The 27,245-nt window shown below is 42.0% G+C and overlaps 1 protein-coding gene across 1 annotated transcript in view; it reads left to right on the forward strand.

Moving 5' to 3' along the window:
* Positions 1-26,944, forward strand: part of HTR3B (5-hydroxytryptamine receptor 3B) — a gene marked incomplete at its 5' end in the record, with an annotated part of 40,465 nt that extends 13,521 nt beyond the window's left edge. The window contains 7 exons of the mRNA XM_081062744.1: positions 12,718-12,762; positions 13,090-13,199; positions 13,621-13,790; positions 14,371-14,528; positions 23,127-23,337; positions 23,473-23,655; positions 24,341-26,944. Of these exons, the coding sequence (XP_080918870.1) occupies positions 12,718-12,762; positions 13,090-13,199; positions 13,621-13,790; positions 14,371-14,528; positions 23,127-23,337; positions 23,473-23,655; positions 24,341-24,576 (1,113 nt within the window). The 3' untranslated portion in view covers positions 24,577-26,944. The remainder of the gene's footprint in view (positions 1-12,717; positions 12,763-13,089; positions 13,200-13,620; positions 13,791-14,370; positions 14,529-23,126; positions 23,338-23,472; positions 23,656-24,340) is intronic.
* Positions 26,945-27,245: the final 301 nt, after the last annotated feature.

The raw sequence follows: 27,245 nt of genomic DNA on the forward strand, positions 1-27,245 counted from the left end.
AGTTATTTGTTAAAGTGTCACATACCTAATTTATTAATAAGCTACTTGAGGGAAGGATTTTCTTACTCATATTTATATTCCCCACAATATGCAACACAGTATATCTTATTCAGAGATACTGGACAGATATTTATTTGTCTAACAAACTAATTAATTAATGAAAATATGTAACTACTTATTGTAGGATTTCTTTACAAGCGACTTAGTCTAATACTCTTTGCAAAAGCCTCTATTGCATTCAGGTGGGCTAAGCCTAAAGTTTGTTCCAGAGGTGAGCTAGTTGTGAAGGATTTGATAAAATCACTCACTGATTCTGCTCAGACAAATACACTCCCCATGTGAATAGATAACTTGTTGGGTGTATCTGCCAGCAACTGAACTGCTAGCAACTCTTGTTTGGAGTGAAGAGCTTCTAGCCCAGCTTTCATCACGGCATCTCACTTCCATTATAATGTTTTGCCTCTTGTTTTGTTTATATGAAAGCCTACAGTCCTGTCTTGAATTTCTGGGTATTATGAGTACCTTAGGGAAATCTGATTATAGAGATAATCTACTCAACAGTGAAGAGTTTCAATTTGCTTCTATTGAGTTTTGTCAATTCGGAATCCCAGATACCTTTGTATTCCAGTCCATTGACTAGAGCCTCCCGGCCAGACGTTGAGGCATCTGTTTCTGTAGTCTTTGGAACTGGGAAGGATAAATAAAAATGTGCAGAAATTATCTGTATATTTGCTAACCACCAATTTAGATCTAAATAGACTCCCTCTGTTAGGAAGACTAATGAATTCCAATTCTCTGAAACATCCTTTGCTTTTAACAAGCAAGATGGAAGGTATCTAAAGAAAAAAGGGAGAGAGAAATACACAGAGGGAAAAGCTGTGAATAATGCCACTAGAGAACCAATTATGTTCACCAGCTGGCATTGAGAAACTTGTTTCCTTTGATAAAAAAAGATTTCCGTTTTAGCCTCAAACTCCTTTTTGACATTGTGTTTTTTAGGACTGAATGACGAATCCTCCCAGACACCCTCATAAGATGTTAGAAAAGAAATTCTTAAAACTATTGTTACATACAATATGACAAAGCAATGGGCAAGAAGAGACAAATGAGCTAAGGCTTCAACGTGGCAGTTAATAAGAATCAACGGAATAAAAATAAAGTGAAAATAAAACATTAAATCACAGAGACCTTCTCTTCAGCCACATGACTTAAGTCAATGACCTACAGTCACAACTTGGCATTGACAGTGATAAAGAAACAGGTCAAGACTTTTCATAAATGTAAAAGTGTATTTGTTGTGAAAGAGTAGTTAGCAACTATATTTTCTAGTGATATTAACTGATTTGGACTTGTTTTTTCTTCCCCCTATTTGTGGGGAAACCTCATTGATTGCAACTAAGCCTAAAATACAATTGAGCCTTTTGTGCTTTTTTGTAGGTGAGACATGATTATTTTAGGATCTCTCAGCTGGTAACAGTTGGAAGGAGGTGGTGTCACCTAGCCTTGGGATCTCAATAGAGGTCTTTTTTCAAATGCCAGGAGCCCTCCATAGCTGATCTTGCTTGGGAGTCCCCTTTGTACCTCCTCCAAGCTGTTCCTTGGGAAAATATTTGTGAATTCAGTCTTTTCACTTGTGTACTATTTTGAAACCTGCCTTTCCCAAATATCTATTTGAAGTCCACAAAAATCTGTAGAGCAAGTTCACTCAGACCAACCTCTGTAGAGCCACTAAAGCAAGGCCACTCCGTATCTGCTCACAATCCCTTCTTCTTTTTCAAGATGCCTAGAAATGCTTGTTCATTAGCAACGTGCTTTCTTGATTGCAAAAAGGGGAAACTTTAATCTAAAAAATTTATTGTTTCTCTTTCAAATGATGCTACCCTGTATATGTCTCACAGTCTGTATATGGCAGAATTCCAGATACACCATCCACACGGACTAAGTAAGTCTCAGTGAAATCTTCCAACCCGCCACCCAATCTGGATTGAAGAGAATGGTAGTCTGGATCCTATGTACAAAAATTATACATTTTTGGTGTGGCTGGATAATTATGTTAATATACCCTATTGGGTGAGAAAAATGGAGTAGTTATTTGCTTTCATGACATCAACTCCCCGAACTCTATTATTTTACTAAAGCTTATATTGTACTAAATATTATAAAAATACAAAGGTTATCTAAATGATTTCTTAGCTCTGAACCTAAGTCAGCAGGAGAAATGCTTTTCACATTTTACGTCACATGTCTTCATGTTGAATTTTCCATTTCTCTTATTCTCTTCTAAAAGGGATGCAATTTTTAGTATGGAAAGGAATTGAAACTATGAATTTGAGGAGATTTCATTAATAGTTTATATCAGCTCTCTTACCTATACATTCCCTGAAAATGTCTTCAAAAATGGTTTCCTTTTTCTTTATTAACTCATATTTTAAAATAGCAGGGTTTTTTTTTGAGATATGATTCAGCCACAAAATTCATTCTTTAAAGTATACAATTTAGTGGGTTTTGGTATATTCAGAGTTGTGCAATCAATCATCACTATTAATTTCAGATCATTTCATCACTTCAGAAAGAAATACCATACCATTAGCACTCACCCCCCACCCCCAGCACTCTCCCCCAGCCTTAGACAAACACTAGCCTACTTTCTGTCTCTATAGATTGGCCTATCCTAGACATTTCGTATAAATGGAATCATACGATCAGTGGTCTCTTATGACTGACTTTTTTCACTTAGCGTATGTCTTCGAGGTTTATCTATGTTGTAGCATGTATCAGTATTTCATTACTTTTTATGATGAATAATATTCTATTGTATAGATATACCACATTTTATTTATCCATTCATCAGTTGATGGACATTTGGGTTATTCATACTTTTTGGCTATCATGAAAAATGCTGCTATGAACATTCTTGTACAGTTTTTTTGTCTGTGTGGACTTAGGTTTTCATTCTCTTGGTTATAAACATAGAGTGGAATTAATCGGTTATATGGTAACTATGTTTACTATTTTGAGGAACTCTCAGACTGTTTTTCTAAGTGGCTTCACTGTTTTATAATCATACTAGCAATGTATGAGGGCTCCAATTTCTCTACATCCTTGCTAACACTTGTTATTTTCTGTCGTTTTCATTATAGCCATCCTAGTCGGGTGAAGTGGTATTTCATTGTGGTTTTGATTTGCATTTCCCTAATGACTAATGATGTTGAGCGTCTTTTCATTTGCTTAGCATTCATTTGTTTATCTCCTTTGGAGAAATAGCTATTAAAGGCCTTTGCTCATTTTTTTCATTATTATTTTTCACTTGTGATAAAATTCACATAACATAAAAGTTGCTTCTTAACCATTCTTTTGTTTGAAATTTATTTTTAATTAGTTTCAGGTGTATGAAACAACATAATAGTTAGACACTTAAACCCCTCAGAAAGTGATAACTCACCCCCAAGCTACTACCCCTCTGACATCTTACATAGCTGTTACAATACCATCGACTACCTTCCCTATGTTGCACTCCACATCCCGTGACTATATACACCTATATATTTAGATATAGTTGACATTCGATATTATTCTATTTCAGCGTCAGGTGTATAGAGCATTGGTCAGGCATCTGCTCAGTCTATGACGTGATCTCCCTGATAAGTCCAGTGCCCATCTGGCACCTTACATGATCTTTACAACATTGTTGGTTCTATTCCCCACACTGCATTAACTATCAACTTGTATTTCTTAATGCCTTCTCCTTTTGCACCCTGATCCCAACCCCATTCCCATCTATTACCTATCAGGAACCATACCTAGTTATTACAATATTATTGACTATATTCCTTATGCTCTACCCTACATCCCCATGACTATTGTATAACAACCAGTTTGTCTTCTTAATCCCTTCCCCTTTCACCCATCCTTTACCCCTCTCTCATCTTAAAGAAGTCCCTCTAAGACTCCTTGTAATACTGGTTTGGTGGTGATGAACTCCTTCAGCTTTTTCTTGTCTGGGAAACTCCTTATCTGCTTTCAATTCTAAATGACAGCCTTGCTGGGTACAGCAATCTTGATTGTATGTCGTTGCTTTTCATCACTTGGAATATTTATTGCCACTCCCTTCTTGCCTGCAAGTTCCTGTTGAGAAATCAGCTGCCAGTCTTATGGGAGCTCCTTTATAGGTAGCTAACTGCTTTTCTCTTGCTGCCTTTAAGATTCTGTCTTTGTATTTAAATTAACCTTTGGCATTTTAATTATGATGTTTCTTGGTGTTGGCCTCTTTGGGTTTATCTTGTTTGGGACTCTGTGCTTCCTGGGCTTGTTTGTCCATTTTCTTCACCACATTAGGGAAGTTTTCAGTCATTATTTCTTCAAACAGGTTTTCAATTATTTGCTTTCTTTTTCTCTTCTCCTTCTGGAACCCCTATAATGCGAGTGTTGGTATAATTGTTGTTGTCCAGGAGGCCCCTTAAACTCTCCTCAATTTTTTGGATTCTTTTTTTCTTTTTGCTGCTCTGGTTGGGTGTTTCCTGCTACCTTATCTTCCACATCACTGGCTGGATTCTCTGCTTCATCTAATCTACTGTTGATTCCCTGTAATATTGTGGGGACAAAGCCCCAAAAAACAGTTTCTAGGCTCTCGGCCTCACATAGAAAGGTCCTGGCTCGGGTAGTAAATGGCCATCAACTGTGATCAGATGGCCATCAGCTGTGGCTAGTTGGCCGTCAGCTGTAACCCGTAAGCCACTGGCCACTAATATAACTGCTGTGGCTACGCTAGCAAAAGAAATGGGGGCTAGCAAGAAGATGGCAGCTGGCAAGCGCGGACTGCTGTTAGGACGGCGGGTTGCAGATTATGTAGATCTTGCTTCCTGTGTCTCCAGCCCAGCCACCAGCGAGAATATATTGGTTTGACTCCCCTACCTGTGGCTCCATGGGTGTTCCTGTTTGGCCTCACCATGTCCTGCGTTCTTATGTGGGGAGCACGAGCTGAGACCCCGCAGGCCGTCCTGCACGACAAATATATTCTTCGTTTCCATTATTGTATCCTTTATTTCTAACTGGTTCTTTTTTATGGTTTCTATCTCCATTTTTATGCTTCCTATCTCTCTGTTGAAGTTGTTCCTGAGATCACTAAGCATTCTTATAACCAACGTTTGGAACTCTGCATCTGATAGATTGCTTATCTCTATTTCGCTTAGTTCTTTTTCTGAAGCTTTGTTTTGTTCTTTTATTTGAGACGTTTCTTTGTCTCCCCATTTTGGCTGCCTCCCTGTGTTTATGTCTATGTACTAGGTAGGGCTACTACAGTCTTAGTAGAGTGGCCTTATGTAGTAGGTTGTGCTGTGGGGTTCAGTGGTGCAGTCTTCCTGGTCACCTGAGCCAAACTTTCTAGGTGTGTCCATTGTGTGGGCTGTGTGTGCCCTCCTCTTGTAGGTGAGCCTTGGTTGATAACTGCACATCAATGTGAGGGACTGACCCTTGGGCTCACTGGTTGTGAGGACTGGCCTTGACTACAGTGGAAGGGTTGTTGTACAGGGGCTGGTCCTACAGAGCGGTATCTGCCTCAGCAGGACTCTGGTGCCTGCCCCGTCCGCCCCTTGCGTGTGTCATAATCTTGGAGGTGGCTGGGTGATGATCCAGCTCGTTTTGAAGCTGGCCATTGGGGGTGCCAGCCCCAGGGCTACCTTGGAGGGGATCTGCTGTAGGTCTATCTCAGCCACAGACCGTGTTCCACCCGGAGCTACCTAGCAGGAGCCAGAAAGAAATCCGCAGATGTCTGCCACCTGTGCTGTGCTTGGAAATGCCTTGAGAGGCCAAGCCATAAACCAAGGCCGGCTGCTACTAGTGCCAGCTTAGGGCTGTTCAGCCAGAGGTACAGGGCACACTCAAGCCAGATGCTGCTTGTCTGGGTTTTGTGAACCTTTGAGAGATCCTAGGAAAGTGCAGCTTAAGCCAAGGCTGGTGGTCTGCGTGAGAAAGCCATTGAAAGCAGCCTGGGTGTCCCCAAAAGTTAGGCATGGCTGGGTCTCGAATCACCAGGGCAACGAACTATCAGCAGAGACTCAGAAATGGCGGCCACCTGTGTTTGCATGGTGGGAAGGGGGAGGGCTCAACAAAAAAACAATGGCCTCCACCAGCTCCCCCAACCAGAAGAAACCTGCCTCTTCAGCCGCGGTCCCAAGCCACACAACTCAATTCCCTACCATTTGTCCCTGCTGCCTTTCTAGCTGCTGCCCCAGTGCTGGAGCTCAGAGTGAGTGATTCCCTGGTGGGTAAGTCTGCTCGCATTCCCTTTAGGAGCACCTGTGAGTACAGCCACACTGTCACTCAGTCACAGTCTCCACTGGTTTTCCCAGCCAAAAATTATGAGGACTTCTCTCCCTGGCACTGGACCCCTGGGCTGGGTGGGGCTGGGATCTCTCACTCCTTTAGGAGATTGGAGGGACCCACACAGCCAAAATAGCCCTCCCAATCTTTAATGGTCACACGCAGGTATGTGACCAGCCTGTTCCACGTCTCTGATCTTCTTACCATTCTGGAGGTGGCTTCTTCTGCAAGTCCTTAGTTGAAAGACTTCAGTTCAGCTTGATTTTAGGCAATTCTCAATAATGGTTGTTTTGTAGATTAGTTGTGATTTTGACGTGGATGTGAGAGAAGGTAAATACAGCATTTACCTACTGTGCCATCTTTATTGTCTCTCTCTTAACCATTCTTAAACGTACAGTTCAGTGGTATTATGTACATTCTCATTGTTTTGCAAACATCACCACCATCCATCTTTTTATATTGCAAAACTGAAACTCTATGACCATTAAACACTAACTTCCTATTCCGCTCCCACAGCCCCTGACAACCCCCATTTTACTTTCTGTCTCTACAAATTCGACTACTCTAGGTACCTCATAGTTGAATTACATAGTATTTGTGCTTTTGTGACTGGTCATTTCATTTAGCATAATGTCTCAAAGTTCATCCATGTTGAAGCATGTGTCAGAATATTCTTCCTTTTTTAAGGCTGTATAATATTACATTGTATGTATGTACCACTTTTGTTTATTCATCCATTGATGGACTCTTATGGTACTTCCTGCTATAAACATGGGTGTACAAACATCTGTCCAAGATCCTGCTTTCAATTCTTTTGTATATATACCAAGGAATGGAATTGATGGACCACATGGTAATTCCACTTTTAATTTTTTTAGGAACTGCCACATTGCTTTATATGGCAGTTGCACCATTTTACATTTCCACCAACAGTGCACAAGGGCTCAGATTTCTTCACATCCCCACCAACATTTGTTATTTTCTCTCTCTCTCTCTTTTTTTAAATAGTAGCCATCTAATGAATATGAACTGGTTTTTCATTGTGGTTTTGATTTTTAATTTTGCTAATGATTAGTGATTGTATTAGTCAGCTCTGACTGCCATAACAAATACCATAGACTGGAGGACTTAAACAGCAAAAATTTATTTCTCACAGTTCTGGAGGCTAGAAAGTCCAAGATCAAAATTCCTGCCAATTTGGTTCCTACTGAGAGCTTTCTTACTGGCTTTCAGAAAGCTGCCTTGTCACTATTTCCTCACATGAAGGAGAGAGATCTTTCTTTCTCTTTTTCTAAGGCCACTAGTCTTCTTGGATTACGAGGTCATCCTTATGACTTCATTTAACCTTAATTACCTCCTAAAAGCCCTATCTCCAAATATAGTCCCAGAAATTTTGGAAATCCATAATTTGGTTTATAGCAGTGATATTGAACATTTTTTCATGTGCTTATTGGCATTTGTACAGCCATGTGCACATAACGATGAATCAGTCAACAACAGACTGTATATACGGCAGTGGTCCTATAAGAGTATAAGAGAGCTGAAAAATTCCTATTCCCTAGTAATGTCATAGCACAACCCATTAGTCATGTGCTTGTGGTGATGCTGGTGCAAACAAACCTACTGCACTGAGAGTCATATAAAAGTATAGCACATACAATTATGTACAGTACGTAATACTTGATAATGATAATAAAAGTCCATGTTGTTGGTTTATGTATTAACTGTATATACCCTTTATTGTTAGAGTATATTATTTCTACTTAATAAAAAGATTTGCTGTAAAACATTATGCCTTGGTATCATGTTTGCTGCAGTTCTTGATTGGGTCATTTTCCCTTGTGCTTGATTTAGTCTTGTGTTGTTTTGTACAGTAATGTGCTGTATAGGTTTGTAGCCTAGGAGCAACGGGTGCACAGGTTGCAAGCCTAGGAATGTAGTCAACTGTACCACTTAGGTTTCTGTAAGTGCACACTCTGACGTTTGCACAGTGATGAAATTGCCTAAAGACATATTTCTCAGAATGTATCCCTATTGTTAAGCAGCGCATGACTATATTTCTCCTTTGGAGAAATATCCATTCAGCCCTTTGTCCATTTTTCTCTGTATGGGATTTTCTCATAGAGAATTTGAATTTTGTCCTCAGAGTTAAACAGAAATCAACTGGAATGTGTCTTTAACCAAGAAGTCAATAAATGTTACATAAAGCACATAACCTTCAAAGCCTTTTAAAGGCTTTGAGTGTTTTGAATCCTTTTGAGTGTTTTGTTTTGAATATTAAGAGTTTCTTGTGAAATATAAAATTTCCAGTTATGTTTATTACAACACTTTCTCCTCAAATAGTCATAGTTTTTATGGTCAAATTTAATTATCATTTGGAAAACTAATGTTGTAAGTGGCTGCTCACAATCACTAAGACTTATAGTGCTTTACCAGAGCCCTTAAACTTTTATTGTGATTGAAAATCAAGCCGTTCTTTTCTTTTTTTAAAAAAATTGTATTTAATTTATTTAAACAAAAAAACAAACAAACAAAAAAAACGCTCACCCATTTCTCTCACTCCCCCACCAACCGCCTCTTGCAACCATCAATCTGTTCTCTGTAGCTATGAGCTTGGATTTTTTTTTTTTTTTTTGAAGATTTTATTGGGGAAGGGGAACAGGACTTTATTGGTGAACAGTGTGTACTTCCAGGCCTTTTTTCCAAATAAAGTTGTTGTCCTTTCAGTCTTAGTTGTGGAGGGCGCAGCTCAGCTCCAGGTCCAGTTGCCGTTGCTAGTTGCAGGGGGCACAGCCCACCATCTCCCGCGGGAGTCAAACCGTCAACCTTGTGGTTGAGAGGACGCGCTCCAACCAACTGAGCCATCCGGGAGCTCCGCGGCAGCTCAGCTCAAGGTGCCGTGTTCAATCTTAGTTGCAGGGGGCGGAGCCCACCATCCCTTGAGGGACTCTAGGAATTGAACTGGCGAGCCCGCTGGCCCATGTGGGAATCGAACCGGCAGCCTTCGGAGTTAGCAGCATGGAGCTCTAACTGCCTGAGCCACTGTGCGGGCCCCGAATTTTTGTTGTTTTTGATTGTTAGATTCCACATATGAGAGACATCACTTGGTATGTGTCTTTCTCTGTCTGAGTTATTTCACTTAGCATAATGCCCTCAAAATCCATCCATGTTGTCACAAATGGCATGATTTCATTCTTTTTATGGCTGAATAATATTCCTGTGCATGTGTGTGTGTAAGTGTGTGTGTAAAAACAATTTCTTTATTCTTCCATCAATGGAAACTTAGCTTGTTTCAGTATCTTGGCTATTGTAAATAATGCGGCAGTGAACATGGGAGGAGATATATTTTTTTGAATTAGTGTTTTCATTTTCTTCAAATAACTACCCAGAAGTGAAATTGCTGGTTCACATGGTAGTTCTAGTTTTAATTTTTTGAGGAACCTCCATACTGTTTTCCATAGTGGCTGCACCAATTTACAATCTCACCAACAGTACACGAGGGTGCACAAGGGCTCTCTTTTTTCCACATTGTCACCAACACTCGTCGTTTCTTCTATTTTTTATAATAGTCATTCTAACAGGTGTGAGGTAGTATTTTATTGTGGTTTTGATTTGCATTTCCCTGATGATTAACAATATTGAGCATCTTTTCATGTACCTATTGGCCATCTGTATGTCTTTTTTGGAAAAAAAATGTCTATTCAGATCTTTCGTCCATTTTTAAATTAGATTTCTTTTGTTTTCTGCTATTGAGTTGTACGAGTTCTCTATATATACATATTTAGGATATTAGCCCCTTATCAGATATTGCACAAATGATTTGCAATTATTTTCTTCCATTTAGTAAGATGCCTTTTTATTTTGTTGATGGTTTCCTTTGCTGTGCAGAGGCTTTTTAGTTTGATGTAGTCCCACTTGTTTATTTTTGCTGTTGTTGTTTGCTTTTGGTGTCAGATTCAAAAAATCATCACCACGACCTATGTCAAGGAGCTTACTGCCTATGTGTTCTTCTAGGAGTTTTATGGTTTCAGGTATTACTTACATTCTTTAATCCATTTTGAGTTCATTTTTGTGAGTGGTGTAATATAAGGGTCCAGTTTCATTCTTTTGCATGTGGCTGTTCAATTTTCCCAACACTGTTTATTGAGGAGACCATCCTTTCCCCACTGTATATTTTTGGCTCCTTTGTTGTAAATTAATTGACCATGTATGTTTGGGTTTATTTCTGGGCTCTCTATTTTGTTCCATTGATATGTCTGGTTTTGTGCCAATACCATACTGTTTTAATTACCATAGCTTTGTAATATAGTTTGAAATCGGAGCATGATGCCTCCAACTTTATTCTTTTTTCTCAAGATTGTTTTAGCATTTCATCCTTTTTTAATTTGGTTTTTGTTGTTATTGTTGAGTTGTAAGAGTTATTTATATATGCTGAATACAAGTTCCTTACCAGATATATGATTTTCAGATATTTTCTCCTACTCTGTGAGTTGTTTTTTTTACTTCTTGATGATGTCCTTTCATCCTGTGCTTGTTCTAGTGGTGTCGTATCTAAGAATCCGTTGCTTGATTCAAAGGCATAAAGAATTTACTATTGTGTTTTCTCCAAGGATTTTATAGTTTTAGCTCTTACTTTTAGATTTACGATCCATTTTGAGTTAATGTTTGTATATGGTATAAGGTATTTCTTTTAATCCCTAAGAACATAGTAGTTTTTTAATTTCTTTACTAGGTTAGATGTGAAAAAATTAGTAAAAAGTTTTTTTTCCTTTTTGATTGTTGTTTTCAGGGATCTTTTTAAAAGAAAACACTGACTCATTGCAGACGTGGGACACCACATCTATTTATATCATCAAAAATACACTTCATTTACATAAGCTCATTCAGTCTGTTTTAGGAGAAGAGAAATCCAAACATAAGGTAACAGGAATGGCTGCCAATAGCAGCTGAGATAACACTCATTGAAAGAGTATGAATAATATTCATACTCTTTTTATTTGATTACAAATAAAATCTTGGTCTAGTCTTTTTAGCCCAAATTGGCTAAGACTACATATCATTTTTTAGTCTGATTAATGGCAGAGTAACTAATTAGAGTGGGAAAGAGATTAGCATATCATTCAAGATGTCAAGTGCTGTCAAAGTGCCATTTTGTCATAGATAACATAGTAAAGTCATAGCGACAGGTGTGTGTAGTAAACAGGAACTGAAAATACTCAGATCTCGAAGAGTCAGGTAATGTTTTCAAAATCAGCCTCAGTTAGTTAGATTTTTTTTTATTTTTTATTAGTTTCAGGTGTACAAGACAAGGTAATACTTAGACGCTCATCATTTATATCCCTCACACTGTGAACCCCCCTCCCCCCATCTATCCCTCCGACCTCACACCGAGCCATCACATTATATATATAAAATTATAGTTGGCATTCATTGTTGTTTAGCTTCTGGTGTACAATGCCATGATCAGGCATCCACAGTATCCATGAGGTGGTCTCCCAAATAGGACGCATGTCCATCGGATACCCAACAAAATCTTTACAGCATTATTGAATACCTTCCCCAAATTAATTTTCAAAAAAACCCTGAGGCCATCTTGTGGTTACCAGCTGCTTCCAAATCCCTTCACCTTTCCCCTTATCCCCAACCCCTCCCCCACACCCATCTAACAACTCTCGGTTTTTTCTTTGTGTCCCCAAAACTGTTTCTGATTAGTTCATTCACATAGTCTTTTCTTTAGATTCCATATATAAGTGAGATCATATGGTACTTGTCTTTCTCTTTCTGACTTATTTCACTTAACATAATGTTCTCTAGATCCATCCATGTTGCTGCAAATGATAAGATTTCTTTCTTCTTTATGGCTGCGTAATACTCCATTGTATAAATGTACCACAGCTTCTTAATCCAGTCATCTACCGATGGGCATTTCGGTTGTTTCCATATCTTGGCTATTGTGTAAAGTGCTGCAATAAACATAGGAGTGCATACAGATTTTTGAATTGGAGTTTTGGATTTCTCCGGGTAGATGCCTAGGAGTGGAATTACTGGATCATAGGGTAGTTCCATTTTCAGATTCCTGAGATACCTCCATACTGTTTTCCATAGTGGCTGCACTAATCTGCAGTCCCACCAACAGTGCACTAGCGTTCCCTTTTCTCCACATCCGCGCCAGCATTTGTTGTTTGTTGATTTATTGATGATAGCCATTTTGACTGGAGTGAGGTGGTATCTCATTGTGGTTTTTATTTGCATTTCTCTGATGGTTAGTGAGGTTGAGCATTTCTTCATATGTCAGTTAGTTAGATTTGATTTTCTTCCTCTGGATTGTCATACTGTTGAATAGAACTTTGGTTTACTGACATGCTAATATTTGGTGTGTATTTTCTTTTTGCTTTGCAGGATGCACAGAATCAAAAATTAAAGACAAGTGTATGGTACTGTGAGGTAAACGATTGTTCCCTTCCATGCATGCTAGACTCCTGATCTTCAGCTGTTGAAAAATATTACTACTCTAAGGAATAGATAACATATTTGTATTTATAGTTCCTTTGGTCTGCAGCAAACCTAATTTATTAGAATCCGTGTAAGTGTATGGTCATAGTTTCTGGTTGAGGCTACCTTCTTTAGGAGTTGGATGGGAAGTCCTCTCCCCTAATAGATAGCACTAACAGGCTGATCAGTTGGGTTATTCATCCAAATCCCTCTTCAGTTCTTTGGTGAGGTTGACATTGCCTCTTTTTGATAAGTTGCCTTTTTGGCTCCTCCTAACAGGTTTGGGATGATGAATTTTTATCCTGGAATTCCAGCATGTTTGATGATATTAGAGAGATATCCCTACCTCTCAGTGCCATCTGGGCCCCTGACATCATCATCAATGAATTGTAAGTGTGCTGGGTATGTTTCTGTGGGGTTGAGACAGCTTAGAATATTCAGGCCACTTTCTGCCTACTTTCACTCATTGTTGCTATTTGTTGTTTCTCAACTTGAAGAGGAGCATATTGTTCGGAATATTTTGTTAAAAGTACCATAAGTTGACATATTTTAAGATACAGATTTGATTACTAATACTTGAGGTTACTCATGGATTATGTTTGTGTTCTAACAGTAGCAAGTGAGTTCATTTGTGAGGTTGTCATTGCTGAACCCATCTTTGCTGGGGTGAATTATCTCAGAGAAAAGTGATTCTTTTGCACTCCTAGGCCAGTCTTGGGTGTCATGGTCACACCATCTCATAATCAGTTCTGTGTATTGAACCATCTAGAGCTCTCTGTGTAACAACAACTTCTCTTATGTTTCATATAGTGTGGACATTGAACGATTACCTGATCTTGCCTATGTTTATGTGAATTCATCGGGGACCATTAAGAACTCTAAATCCATCCAGGTGGTCTCTGCATGCAGTTTAGAGACATATGCTTTTCCATTTGATGTCCAGAATTGCAGCCTAACCTTCAATAGCATTCTGCACACAGGTAAACCGTGAGAAACACAATTTTCTAGTGGGAAACAAAGCTGTGCTGGGTTGGCACACATATCCCCGGGGGTGCCAAAAAAAAGTATACACATTTTAAGCAATGTTATCTAAAATGCGTATATTTTTTTTGTACCCTCTATATGAAAAATTATATTATGCCACTCTTCAGGTTTATTTTATTCTTGCGCATAGTTGACTTTTTACAAATCTCAATCTCTTCTTACAGTCATTTGGCTCCTGCTACAATTCAGACCAAGTACAGTGTTGTTCCCAGATGTGTAGCCCATTGTTGCTGTTGGTTTGGAAATACAGCATTAGGCCTCCACTGCCACTGAGAATGTTATAGAAATTACAGGAGCAGCTCCATCATCCTAAGGATGGTGGAATCCAAACACTAAGGGGTAGTTTTTTTTTTTTTTTTTTATGGCTAGAACAATTTTATTCCTCCCTCTACCCCTAATTTGAAATGGTTATATTGAACCCCATCTCAGGACTACATGTGGGGGCGGGAGTGAAAGGAAGGATTTGATGTTGGTACCTCTCTCTCCGGGGAATTCAATTGTTTCTGCTGTTTCCAGTGGAAGATGTACAGCTGGACCTCCTGAGGAGCAGAGAAGACATTAAGCATGACAAAAAGGCATTTCTGAATGACAGTGAGTGGGAACTTCTTTCTGTATCCTCAACATACAACCTCCTGCAGAACAGCGCTGGGGATTTTGCACAGATTCAGTTTCACGTACGTCCTTCTCCTTCCTGTCCCTGTTGCTCACTTCTCTGCAATCTTTGGCTTTCTCTGCTGCTTTGAGGAATCTCTATTTCACTGCATATTCTCATTCTTTATCATCCAAGAATAGCTGATTCAGACAGCTCTGATTCTGTCAAATCAGAGGCCAGAGGTTCAGTCACAGATTCTGGATTTCTGCTGTAGATGCTCCACACGTGAATATAAAAAGAATGGTTTTCAGACACAAGAGACCTGAACCACCTACCACAGCAGGAATCCTCAAGCTTTTCTTCAGTACGTGCTAACATCCTCATTTCCAAATGACACTAAGGAAAAAAAACAAAACCCACATACAACAACAAAATATTGGGAGAAGAGGGTCTCTTCAACATTATTGTCCTGTTTTCAATTGAGAAAATTATTAATTCTAAATGCATATGCATCCAATTACCATATTACTAACTTGAATATCTTGAGGGATTAAGTAACAAATCACCTGCAGGATCCTCAGAGGCCACTGGGGCTTTTCGCATCAGAGAGTATAACAGCCCTAAAAGGATGTTATTCCTCCTTCTACCCCTAAACATAAACCCTAAAACATAAACTTCTCAGATGCACCACCAGGAATGCTCTTGGTTGAACTGTTCATAGGGAAATTTGTCCAGCACGGCCCTGGGGGCTCGAGGGGTGCAGACAGTGAAGCCCACTGCTTTGTCCTCCAGAGACAGCCATTCTCCCTTGCCTGGCCCTCTTGGCAAACCAACCCGACACATGGGCTGCAACAAGTTCATGCAACCAATAGATGCACATCATTAGAATTCAGCTCTGCTTTTCTGCACAAAGTCCGCTAGTTGTGGTGATAGTTTGGGGATGGAGGGCGGCATCTTTTATACCCAGTAATGGATTTGATTGAAAAAATAGGGACTATAAAGAGATCAGTATTTCACACAAGATGAATTCTCCTGAAAGTAAACCTTTTGAATAAGAAGGAAAAATTCAGACTAGACTAAGGTGCTGTGCGTGGTGGTGATGAAATAAGGTATTATTGAGGGCACAGATGACCTCCATTGGTTAAAAAGTGTTGTATGCAGCTTCTTAGAAACAGCTGTGGATTGAACCTGACTAATGTATAACTCTAGGTACTAGCTAATTGCAACTCATACCTTCCTAGTGGTGGGGTTTGGGTTCTTGCCTATTCTGCTTGGTTTTTAGCAAAGCTTGCATTGTGGCTTGTTTGTCCACTTTTTTTTTTTAAGCAAGGGAAAGGGAGGGAAAAAAAGCTTTTTTAATTTCAATGAGTTTCTTGGCTAAGAGTAAACACCTCATTAATTTTAAAGATATCAGCCCGCAAACATTATTAATGCAGCCCGAATAATGGAGAGCATTAAAGGGAAATGTGAGGGAGTAGCACGTGCTAGGTGGAACACAGTCACCTACCAAGCATTCCGGAGAATGCTGCACACACCATTACCTACACTGCACGGAGGAGACGAACAGAGGCAAGAGATGGGGCAGGTAAACAGGAGTGTGTGTGTGTGTGTGTGTGTGTGTGTGCACATACGCACACACACACACACTCTTTCCATGGAACATCCATTATTTGTAGATACATGTCACCCTTCACACTATATATTAATTTGTCTTCTCAAGAATGGACAAGGTTTTCTATGTACTAGCTCCATTTTAAATAAGATGAACAGAGGAGGTGTAAAAGATTATTTAAGGAGGAAGAGGCTGTCCTGTATATCAGGAATCATGGGCTCAATACTTTTTCTCTTCACTGCATCCTTCCTGTCCCTTTATAGTGCTTACATTGAGACGTACTGGAGTCAGGCAGGAATACGATTTCATGCTGTCCGAGCTTTCCCCTGAGTCCTTTTGCCCTGGGGTCTCAGGTGAGTTCCCTATCAAGGCTGGCTTCCATCCTGGCTCTCTGGAACAGAGCAGGGGAAGAATGCAGAGTAGAGTCACAGATCATATTTGGTAGGGCAAGGAGCCAGGCTCAGGAGCTTAAAGGAAATTCAGTGACTATTCCAGTTCTCTCTGTCGAGCTCTCAGCCTCTACGCCTCCCCATTCCTGCTCTGTGCACCGTGGCTGGGCTCATGCTCTCTTACTCCATGTCAGATATCCTATTTCGAATTTAGCAACTGAGGCTCCCTGATGTCCTTCAACAGCCCCTGGCAATGATGTGAAATTTAGAGCCCGGTTCCATTCGTACATTGGGCCTGCCAGGGGCCTAACGGTAAAGGACCACGTCCTTCTTAATCTAATCACCTGCTGTGTCCAGGCTACCCAGCAGGGAGCTGGGGAGATGTGGGGCAGACAGGAGGAACAATGGTCTATTCTAAATATGTCCTCACCCTGGGCCTGATGTACCCTGCTGCCATTGAAGCGAAATCAGATGTTCCGGGAGCCCTGTTAGTTCCAGCTAATGTGTAGTCATATCATGCAGCCATGAGAGAGAAGATTTCCTCCAATACATTATGGGACATGCTGGTTCCCAGAAACAGCAGGGTGAGCATTCAATTTCTCCATGGTTGCATTTTGGGCTTTTTTTTTTTTTTTTTTTTAAGGGGCAGAAGTGGGATGGGCTGGGAATAAAATTTAAGAACTCATTTTGGACGGAAAAGCGTGGACAGCTATGGGAACTAAAGTGAGTCCAACCACAGAGCCACACACTGAGTAAAGTGTTCATTTGGGCAGGAATTGAGGGGCCGCACAGGGTACTTCCAGAAAAATGCAGAGGGGCATTTGGGAAAGAAAGGTGCCTCATTTATCTTCTTTTTCTGACATAATTTTCCCTTCTAGTTTGAGATATCCATTATGCAGCTCTTAAACTTGAGAGAAGATCCTTCTGAGCACCATCAGAGAAAGAGAGAGAGAGAGAGAGAGAGAGAGAGAGAGAGAGAGAGAGAGAGAGAGAGAGAGAGAATTTAGAGCCCTAGAAATTTTTCCAGGGTCGCTCAAGTAATCCTGGAATCATGGACTTCGTGCTAATTCAGCCCAAGCCATGGTCCAAATTCGAGGAACTCTCACTCCAGTTCAAGGATCTTGTTTAAATGACAGCAATGTTTCCATTCTTTCTTAGAAATTGGGAATCTTGGGAGGGGCTTGGGAGAAGAGGAAAATGGGCTTTTGTATGAAGCGTGAGTCCGGGTGTCAAAATTCCAACTATGTCATAAAGACGGTCATGCAAAATTGAGTACTGGTGGGGTCTACCATCAAGGAGGCAGTTAGAGGCTAACCTTGGGGCCTATTCCATCTCCAAGGAGCTCTCCATACACACATTCTGAATTAGATTGATCTCTTTCATTAACAACAATAGGCTCCAAATACCTTTGTGTACTTATTATTACCTGGCTTTAATGGATAATGAAATTGTGGCATAATATTGCTAACACCTGAAGGGTGTCTAATGGAGAACACGGACTGAAACTAAAGTGCTTCCCCCCCCCCTTCTGTGGAATTTAAAGGCACCAGCTCCGTTAGTCCATTAGAAATGATGGGCTCTAGGTAGGGACAATTTGGCAGAGAGCAGTGTCTTACTGAGCTGGTGACATACCTTCCCGCAGAATAAGCAGGGGTTGCTACCTCCGGCGTGACCCGCAGAGAGGTAGCCCTCGAGGGCTGACCTCAGGAGGAGAGCCTCATTCGGGTAAACTCCATGGTCCCACGCCCTGGAACTACAAGTAGCATTATTAATAGACTACAGTGTAACTCAACAAGCATCTTTTGAACTCTTGTTTGTGCCAGCCTCAGTGGTAAGCAATGAGGACACAAATACAAATAAAACAAGTCTCTTGATATTGTATCCCTCAAAATCTTCCCAGGAAAACACGATAACAATAACCACAAATTGAGCATTTACTCTATGTCAGGCCCCATTTTTAGACTTTGTACATGTAATCCTCACATCTCCGTGAGATGGGTGTTTCAAGTCTGCCTGTTTACAATGGTTGGGTTGGGGTGCAGAGAAGTTAAGTAACTTACCCAAGGTTACAGGGTAACTGGTAGAGCCTGGACTTGAACCCAGGCAATCTGACTCCAGAAACTCTGTGCCTAATACTATATGATGATGACACAACTAAATGTAATGCAGTATGTTCCAGTCCATTTTTTGGCACCTGTCCACTGTGTGTTACTAGGCAAGTCACCTGTGCTAGGTTCCTAGGGCTACCATAACAAAGTACCACAAACCGGGTAACTTAAAACAACAGAAATGTATTCTCTCCCCGTTCTGGAGGCTAGAAGCCTGAAATCAAGGTGTCAGCAGATTCGGTTCTTTCTGGGCACTCAGAGAGAATCTGTTCCATGTCTCTCTCCTAGTTTTTCGTGTTTGCTGGCAATCTTTGGCATTTCTTGGCTCGTACATGTATCCAATCTCTGCCTCCATCTTAATATGGGCTGCTCCTTTGTGTGTCTCTTTTCTTCTTAAAAAGACACTAGTCATAAAAAAAAGACACTAGTCATATTTGACTAAGGGCACACCTTCTCCAGTAAGACCTCATCTTAACTAATTGATCCCATGTCCAAATAAGGTCATATTCTGAACTTCCAGGAAGGACATGAATTCTTGGGGGGCATTATTCAACCCAGAAACTTCTGCTACCATCTGGCTTTCAAAATGTTATGTAACATACATTCTACCTATCCTAATGTCATGTGGGAGACCCTGCTCGCTGTGCCATGTGTCACAAGGGACAGCCTGTGAGGTCTCTGCTCCCACTCCCCACATAAGAACGCAGGACATGGCTAGGCCAAAAAGGAACACCCACGGAGCCATAGATAGGGGAGTCATACCACTATATTCTCACTGGCGGCTGGATCCACAACCCTCACTGCTCTGCTTGCAGGCTCAGCCACCGTCTTCTTGCTAGCCCCCCATTTTTCTGCTAGCGTAGCCACAGCTGATGGCCATCCAATCACAGTTGATGGCCATTTACTACCCGAGTGAGCACCTTTCCATGTGAAGCCAAGAGCCTGGAAACTGTATTCCTGGCTCTGTCCCCACACCTAACATCCCCTAATACCTTAACCAATTCCAGCTTCAACTCTTAAGATCAAAATATCATCTAAATATAAACTTCAAAAGATCCAAGTCTCATCATCTAAATCAGGCATAGACTCTGGACATGGTCCATTCTGGGGTAAACTTCCTCTCCATCTGTAGACTTGTGAAACATCTAACCACCTTATTCCTTAGGGAATAAGGAGTCTGGTTCCTTATTCCCTAAGACAGAGCAGGGGAGAGGGGTAAGGATGGGACCTGTCCTATTAACAGTCCTACCTGCAATATTTAGAATAGTGCCTGACACTCTGTTCATGTTCAATTAATGTTTCTTGAACAAGGGACTAATAGGCTTTGAGGATCAAATGAAATCATGAAAACAAAGCTTTTCTGAAAATTGTGTAATAAAATTAGCCTAGTCCATAGGTAACATCACCCCTAAATCAACCTAGAGGGAAGGGAAAATCCTCTGTTCTTGAAGAAAACCAAAACTGTAGGTGCTATTTGGTCTGTCTGAGGAATGGGGACATCCTTGCTAAAGGTAAGAGAACGGATGAGGTCGTTTTTGAGGGCCTAGCTTTTTTAAAGCTAAACATAGACAGGAGAGATTTCTTCTTTGTGTTATAGCCGAAGCTAATTGTCTATCCTTGTGCCTACATGTTTCCCCTCTACTTTCAGCTACTATTGCTATTCAGTGAGAAATATCCTCCTGACAGGACTTGCTACATAATTTGTGGAGCCTAGTGCAAAGTGAAAATCCAGGGCCCCTTGTTCAAAATTATTAAGAATTTCAAAATGGCATCAGCAGAGTATTAAACAGATGCAGGACCCTTCTAAATGTGGGGCTCCTGTGCAACTGCACGGACTGAATGCCCATGAGGCCAGCTTGCCTCTCAACCTCTTAGCTCTTGCCACATCTCTCCCCCGGCAACTGCACGTTCTTGGAAATCAGGGGCCCTGAGGAGCCACACTGCCCATCCCTGGTTCTGGCCCAGACTTACCTTCACTCTCTGCGTCAGCCTCTGGGTGGAGAGAAGTCATCTGTGCACGTGCTATTTACATAAGAACTTTATTTAAAGAGTACAACAGCTAATCTCAATTTTATCCAAGACACCTGACAAGGTGAAAGTAAATTGCTCTTTTAAGAAGGAAAACTCAAGGCATAGAGAGGTTTAGTACGTCCCCTGAGGTCGCGCAGACTAGCACATGTAGGCACTTAGAACCTCGGGGCTCTGGAACCTGTTCCCTTGACTACATCTGGACTCTTTCCACTTCACCAGTGTGCCTACCTGTACTTTTCTTTCGGGTAGTATTCTTTTTCTTTTCATCCCCTTCATGTAATATCCATCATGAAGTCTCTAGGGTGTCTTCTGCTTCTACCCACCATAGATAGCAAGCTTGGTCGTCACTCCACCATCACCCCATGTGGCCAGGTCACCAATAGCCTAGGCTGTGCCCACAATCCAGGACCCCCATGGATTCTAACCATTTGGCTCCCTTCTTACTGCCCGCCCCCGCCCCGCCATCACAGCCAGCTCAGTCACAGCATGACGAAGGGAGCTAGTGAGGTGCAGGTTGATGACAGTTCATTTTGTTGTTGTTTTTCTTGTTGATTGCACTTTGGTAGAAATGTGTTTTAACCAAATTATTGCAAAGCAGTGAGTGTTGCTTTGGTTTAGATATTTGCAGCCAATTATGTTTAATGTGAGAGACAACAGCCAGACTACTATCTGCCAAACAGCTCTGGCCTGTCAAGCTCCACCGAACTGGGATATGCACTCAGACCCAGTGGCTGTCTCCCACCCCCACTCTCATCATCAAGGTGATGTCTGGTCTCACCCAGCCACGCTCTTACCCTGCCACCTTCTGCACCACTGCTGGCCTTTATCTTGCTTCACATCTATGTGATTCTCTTCCAGAGCAGGAGACAGAAATAAGGAAGAAGAATGCAGAATTCAACTCAGAGGTCTGGTCAGATCAAGCATCATAGCTATGCTGTATGAAAAAGAACTGGGCTTGGGATCAGAAGATGCGGGGCATGTGCCAGCTCTGCGACTTACTCACCTTACTTAAGGGGCTGAGCTTTAATTGTTACAATCTATAAAGTGGGGATATTATATTACCTGCCAAGAAACTCGCAGTGAGAATTAAATAAATGACAGCATATGCAGCTAGCATGCTCTCTGACATGTAGAAAATGTTCAATTGTTTTGTGAATCAGGGAAATGGGAGATTTCAAACACTATTTTTCCCCCCCAAATCCAATAGCAAAGGGCCTAAATCATTCATTTGCTCAACAAACATTTATTGAATACCCATTATAAAATATTTTTGACTCTATGAGGAATTTTTAAAAAGTTGCTGCTTTCATCCTTAAAGGGTCCACTGTCTGGTGGAGGAAGCAGCCCTGTCATTACCTGGTTTCTCTCCAGGAAGGATAACAATAGTTTGTGTTTATTAAAAACACTTCTGGTCACCATCCCAGAGAAGCTAGGTATAAAAAAAAAAAGGCAACAATAATCATAATAATTTTATGAGACTCAAATTCTCTGCAAAAAGCCCACTCAGCAGCTCTGTATGCCCACCCACACAGCTGGCCATGCTACATGTCTTCAGTTGGCCCACAGATCCACTTTCCCCTCCTCCTTCTGCTTTGTGATCCTGGAACCTGACCTGGAGCCTGCAGAGATGGGATCTCTGGTGACGTTTGGCCAATAGGGGCCAGGGAGAGCAGTGACAGAAGATTGGAGTGAATGGGGTGCTTATCTCTCCATTTTCTTTCTGTGGAATCGCTGCCAGGCTGGCTGTGTTCCTAAGAGGAAACCACAAATCCTGTCCAGCAGCCCTCTCCATATAGCTTTCTCCTCAGGTCCCAGTCACATTCCCAGCCCTTGGACCCTTCAGGCTTAAGGGTAGCAACAGCTCATCCAGTTCCCACAAATCCATGGGGCAGTGCCCTCCTTTTTGTGGTTTCCCTATGCCCTGCTCACACCTTGTAAACAGTCCATCAAGCCCTCCTCAGATTTCCCAATTTAGTTGTGCTGTTTGTTCCTGCCCAGACTCAACAGGCACACAGGTGCTAAGGAGCTCGCATTCCAAGAAAGAAGCTAGACTAACCGAAAAATAATACAATATGTTGAATAACAAGTGGTTTAAGAAAAAAGATTTTGGTGTAAGACCTGGTTTTAAAACAGTTTCTCACTCACCAACTGTGTGAGTTCAGACAAGCAAGTGCATCTGTATGAACCGCAGTTTCCTTGTTTGTAACATGGAGATAATAATATCCAGCCCTTAGAGTTGTGAGAATTGAATACGACAAAACATATGAAACACTTAGTCCAGTGTCTGGCAAACAACAAGTGCTAAATGGTAGCTTCTTCTTCTTCTTATAATTATTAACATTCATGTTAGCTCTATGTAAAAGCTTAAAGAATTTTGTTCTACTTTCTAAACCACAAAATAGATTCCTGTTTCTAAACTACATAGACTTTTCACATTATGCAAAAATGTTGGGGCTTCAGGGCGAGTTCTTAGCTATGGGTTTGGCCAGACGTCCATCAGCTTAGACCCTCTTTTCAGCAGATTCCTTGTCCCTGGCCAGGTGGTGATTCGCAGGCGCCCACTGGTCTATGTTGTGAGCCTGCTGATTCCCAGTATCTTCCTCATGCTGGTGGACCTGGGGAGCTTCTACCTACCCCCCACGTGCCGTGCCAGAATTGTGTTCAAGACCAGCGTGCTGGTGGGTTACACCGTCTTCAGGGTCAACATGTCTGATGAGATGCCACGGAGCGCAACGAGCACCCCTCTGATTGGTAAGCGGCCTAGGGGCCGCCAAACACCATCTTACATGACTCCCCTGAAAGAGCTACTGCTGCACTTCAGACTGGGGGAGGGAAGAGGCCCCCGAGCCTCCAGCTAATTTTACCTCCTCTGCTTCCTTCCCTCAGGGGTCTTCTTCACAGTCTGCATGGCCTTCTTGGTTCTCAGCTTATCTAAGTCCATCTTGTTGGTCAAATTCCTTCACGATGAGCAGTGCAGTGCGCAGGAGTGGCCCCTCTTGTGCCTTCGAGGGGACACTGACGCTGATGGGCCTAGAATGGATCGCACGGCTCAGCTTGCAGGGGTGACAGGTTTGTGAGAAGCCTGAGGTCCCTACCCTGTCTTGCTTTGTCACTGTCAGCACCAGTTCCCATTGGTGGAGCCTCAAGCCATGTGTTGGGCTGTGTGAAAAATTTGAAACACCTGCCTCGTAGCCTCTGCGCTGCATTTTACGTTACTTCTCTGGGGACTGAAGGCCGCCGCCTGCTGGCTTTCCAGAAAGCTTCATTTTAACTTGGAGGTCAGGTCCTCCATCCCCTTAGCTTGTTTTATATTCTAGGTTCAACCAATTACCTAAAGTGAGTGAGCCATCACCCCAGAATAGTAGACTAGAGCTCTAGTGAGCACACCCATGCACAGTGTGTATATCTCTGGGTTCCAGTTGCTTAACTGGAAGAGGTTTAAGAATCATCCTAGCCACTCAAGCTCCAAATGAGTCAACACAGGCTGGCCCCTAGCTCAGAAAACCTCCTGGATGGATGTAGCCTAGACACCCTACTTACAGGACACAGTTCTAGCATGTTCTCCAAGGCTTTCTTCAGCACAATCTTGCCTCCCTTCAGCTGGTAGGGAGAGAGTCTTCAACCCCAACTGAACCTACTGCCCAGTTTTGCCCACAACCTTCCCTAAGGAATGAGGCCATCGGCCTCAGTGGGAAGTCCAGGGGGAACGTTGATAGCCCCTGGTTCTCCTGGGGTGTTTTCTTCTCTCACGCAGAATCCCCTGTCTGTCGAGAGCACCAGGACCAGTCAGGGACCCTGAAGGAAGTCTTGTTCCAGCTTCAATCCATCAGCAACTACTTCCAAACCCAAGACCAAGTGGACCAACAGGAGATTGGGTGGCTGGTCCTCCTGGAGCGCTTTGACCAACTGCTCTTTCAAGGCTACCTTGTTGTGCTGGGATTCTACACCATCACCCTGTGCTCCCTCTGGGTGCTGTGGAGCGGCTTGTGAAGACTGAAGTTGGCTGGGCTCAGTCCACGTGCTCTCATAGCACTTAAGGAAGGTTGAAACTGGAAGGGAGGTGTGCTGGGTTAAAAAGCTCTCCCACCCCTGTTGCCTCTTTTCATTCAGTTCAGGTGTGCACACCTAGTGAGCTGTTGAATGAGCAGGAGTAATGTAGTCGTGATGAAAATGCGTAGACAGTATGAGGGATGCAATCACACGTAAGCCTGCCTTCTCATCCCTGTTTACTCCCCAAAAGTGAGCACTATGAGCAATCTCTTTTCTTTTAGAAAATTTCTAGGCACATACAAGCATATATGTACATTTCAGCAGTTTTTTTGTTTTTTTTTAAGTGTAAGATTCCTCCATCTCCCAGTCCTGTCTTGCTCAATTATTCAGTGTCATTCAACAAAACCTTTATTGAGTGTCAATTAAGTTCCAGACATTGTGTTAGGCACACCAGAAAATACAAAATGAGTTAGTCATAGATCATTCTTCACTTGACTTGATTTCTGAGGTCAACCTTGTGTGAACCAGAACACAAAATTCCCACCATATCTGAAGCTCTTGTTCTACTATCCCAGCTGTGTCCATCTTCCTCTGTGCTACCTCAGCAGTGCATTACTATTGGAGGGAATCCAAGGTGCCAAGGCTTCCAGGCCCAATCTAGCACAACATTTAGTCAACACATACCATGTGTAAGGCACTGAGCTGAGCAATACGCTTAACACATGGCCCTTGGGTTAGAGGAATTTATCATCTACTATCCTTGTATTAGTCTACTTGGGTTGTCATAACAAAATACCACAGACTGTGTAGTTTAAACAAAGATTTATTTTTCACGGCTCTGGAGGCTGCAAGTCTAAGATCAAGGGACTGGCAGGGTTGGTTTCTTCTGAGGCCTCTCTGCTTGGCTTATAGATAGCTACCTTCCCCACGTATCCTCACATGGTCTTTCCTCCGTGTGTGTCTGTGTCCAAATTTTCTCTTATAAGGACACTAGTCATATTGGGCTAGGCCCCAAATAATGACCCCATTTGACCTTAATTACTTCTTTAACAGCCTTATATCCAAATACAGTCATATTGTGAGACACCAGGGGTTAGGACTTCAACAGATGAATTTTGGGGAGACACGATTCAGCCAATAATACTGACATGATTGTGGAAGCTGGCAAATCCAAAATCTGCAGGATAGGCCAGCAGGCTGGAGACCCAGGGAAGACCTGCAGTTTGAGTCTAAAGGCAGTTTGCTGGCAGGATTTCCTCTTCTAGATGGGTCAGGGTTCCTATTAAGGCCTTCAAATGATTGGATGAGGCCCACCTACTTTCTGGAAGATAACCTGTTCTACTCAAACTCTACTGATTTAAATGTCATTCCCATCTGAAAAAATACCTTCACAGGAATATCTAGAAGGTTTAACCAAATATTGGGGTACTGTGGTCCAGCCAAGTTGACTCATAAAATTAACCATCACTGTCCTGCTGGCTCCTTAGCTTCCTGCCTATACCCACAGCTGCTCGTGCAGAATAGAAGAGCCCTGATCACCTGGCACTTGGGTAACGAATCCATTTCTGGCTCATGCTCTTCAGTAGTTAAATCTGCATTGATTAACTTATTTAATGGCAGTTCCTGTGGCTTCATAACCTGAATCCTAAGATTAGAATTCAGGCCTTCCACAACATTTCTCTCCTCTTATACTTGGCTTTCTTCATTTCTCATTGCTTCCTATTACAGAGTCTTCGATCCAGTCAAGCCAACCTGCTTGCCATCCTGCTCAGGAAGGGCTTTATTTCCACCTAAGCCTCTACTTTCAGTTGACATACTCTTCTTTTGTTTCACCCACCCGGATGTCACTGTCTGAGAGCCCTGCTCCAAACAACCTTCTTCCCCCAACCTTCTTCACTTGGTCACTCCATGACTGTCCCCTCTTCTCTATCTTTAGTCTTGCATTAGCTTTTATCCTTCTACCTTTGAACGTGTTGTACCCGCGTGTGTGCATCATTTGTCGACTAGACCACATGCTCCGAGAACAGTAATCCTGTTTCCTATGTCTAGTTTATCGCTCCTCTCTGCCCAGATCCATACAGAGTTTTGCTTATGGTGATTCTGCAGTACCTGTCACAGGGCAACTCATACCAGCTCACTGATGATGGTGGGCATAGTTCTAGTGTGTTTTCCCAAGTATGAGGGACAAAATCTACCTAAGGTCAGGTACCCAGTCCCTCGGTGGCCCTCACTCAGGGCAGCCCTCAGGAGTCGGTGGGTAGCCGAATACATTGGGCTGAATGATAGTCATCTCTCCTAACACTGCTGCAGAGGATACAAAAGTCCAAAGCTGTTTGCTAGGAACTTTTTCCAGCACTAAAATTGCCTTAAAAAAAAAATCTGTCCCCCTCCACCCCCCCCCCCGGAAGAAAAAGAATTTAAATTCAAACAGCCTTTACCTGCATCCTTCCTCTCTCATTACCTCCCAGTTAGTGCTCAACGCCAATTGTCCATGAAATTCCACTGCTGCTGTTAATGAAATGAGGAACATAAGAAGTTTGTGAACAGGAAGTATCCATGCAAACCCCACCTGTTTCCCTCCTCACTTCCTACTTTCTACCACTGGCTTCCTCTGCCTCGACCTGCTTAGTTAGCCTCTAAACTGAACCCTAAATCTCTCTCTGTTTCCG

The sequence above is a fragment of the Rhinolophus hipposideros genome (assembly GCF_964194185.1).
Source record: "Rhinolophus hipposideros genome assembly, chromosome: 10".
NCBI classification, from domain to species: domain Eukaryota; kingdom Metazoa; phylum Chordata; class Mammalia; order Chiroptera; family Rhinolophidae; genus Rhinolophus; species Rhinolophus hipposideros.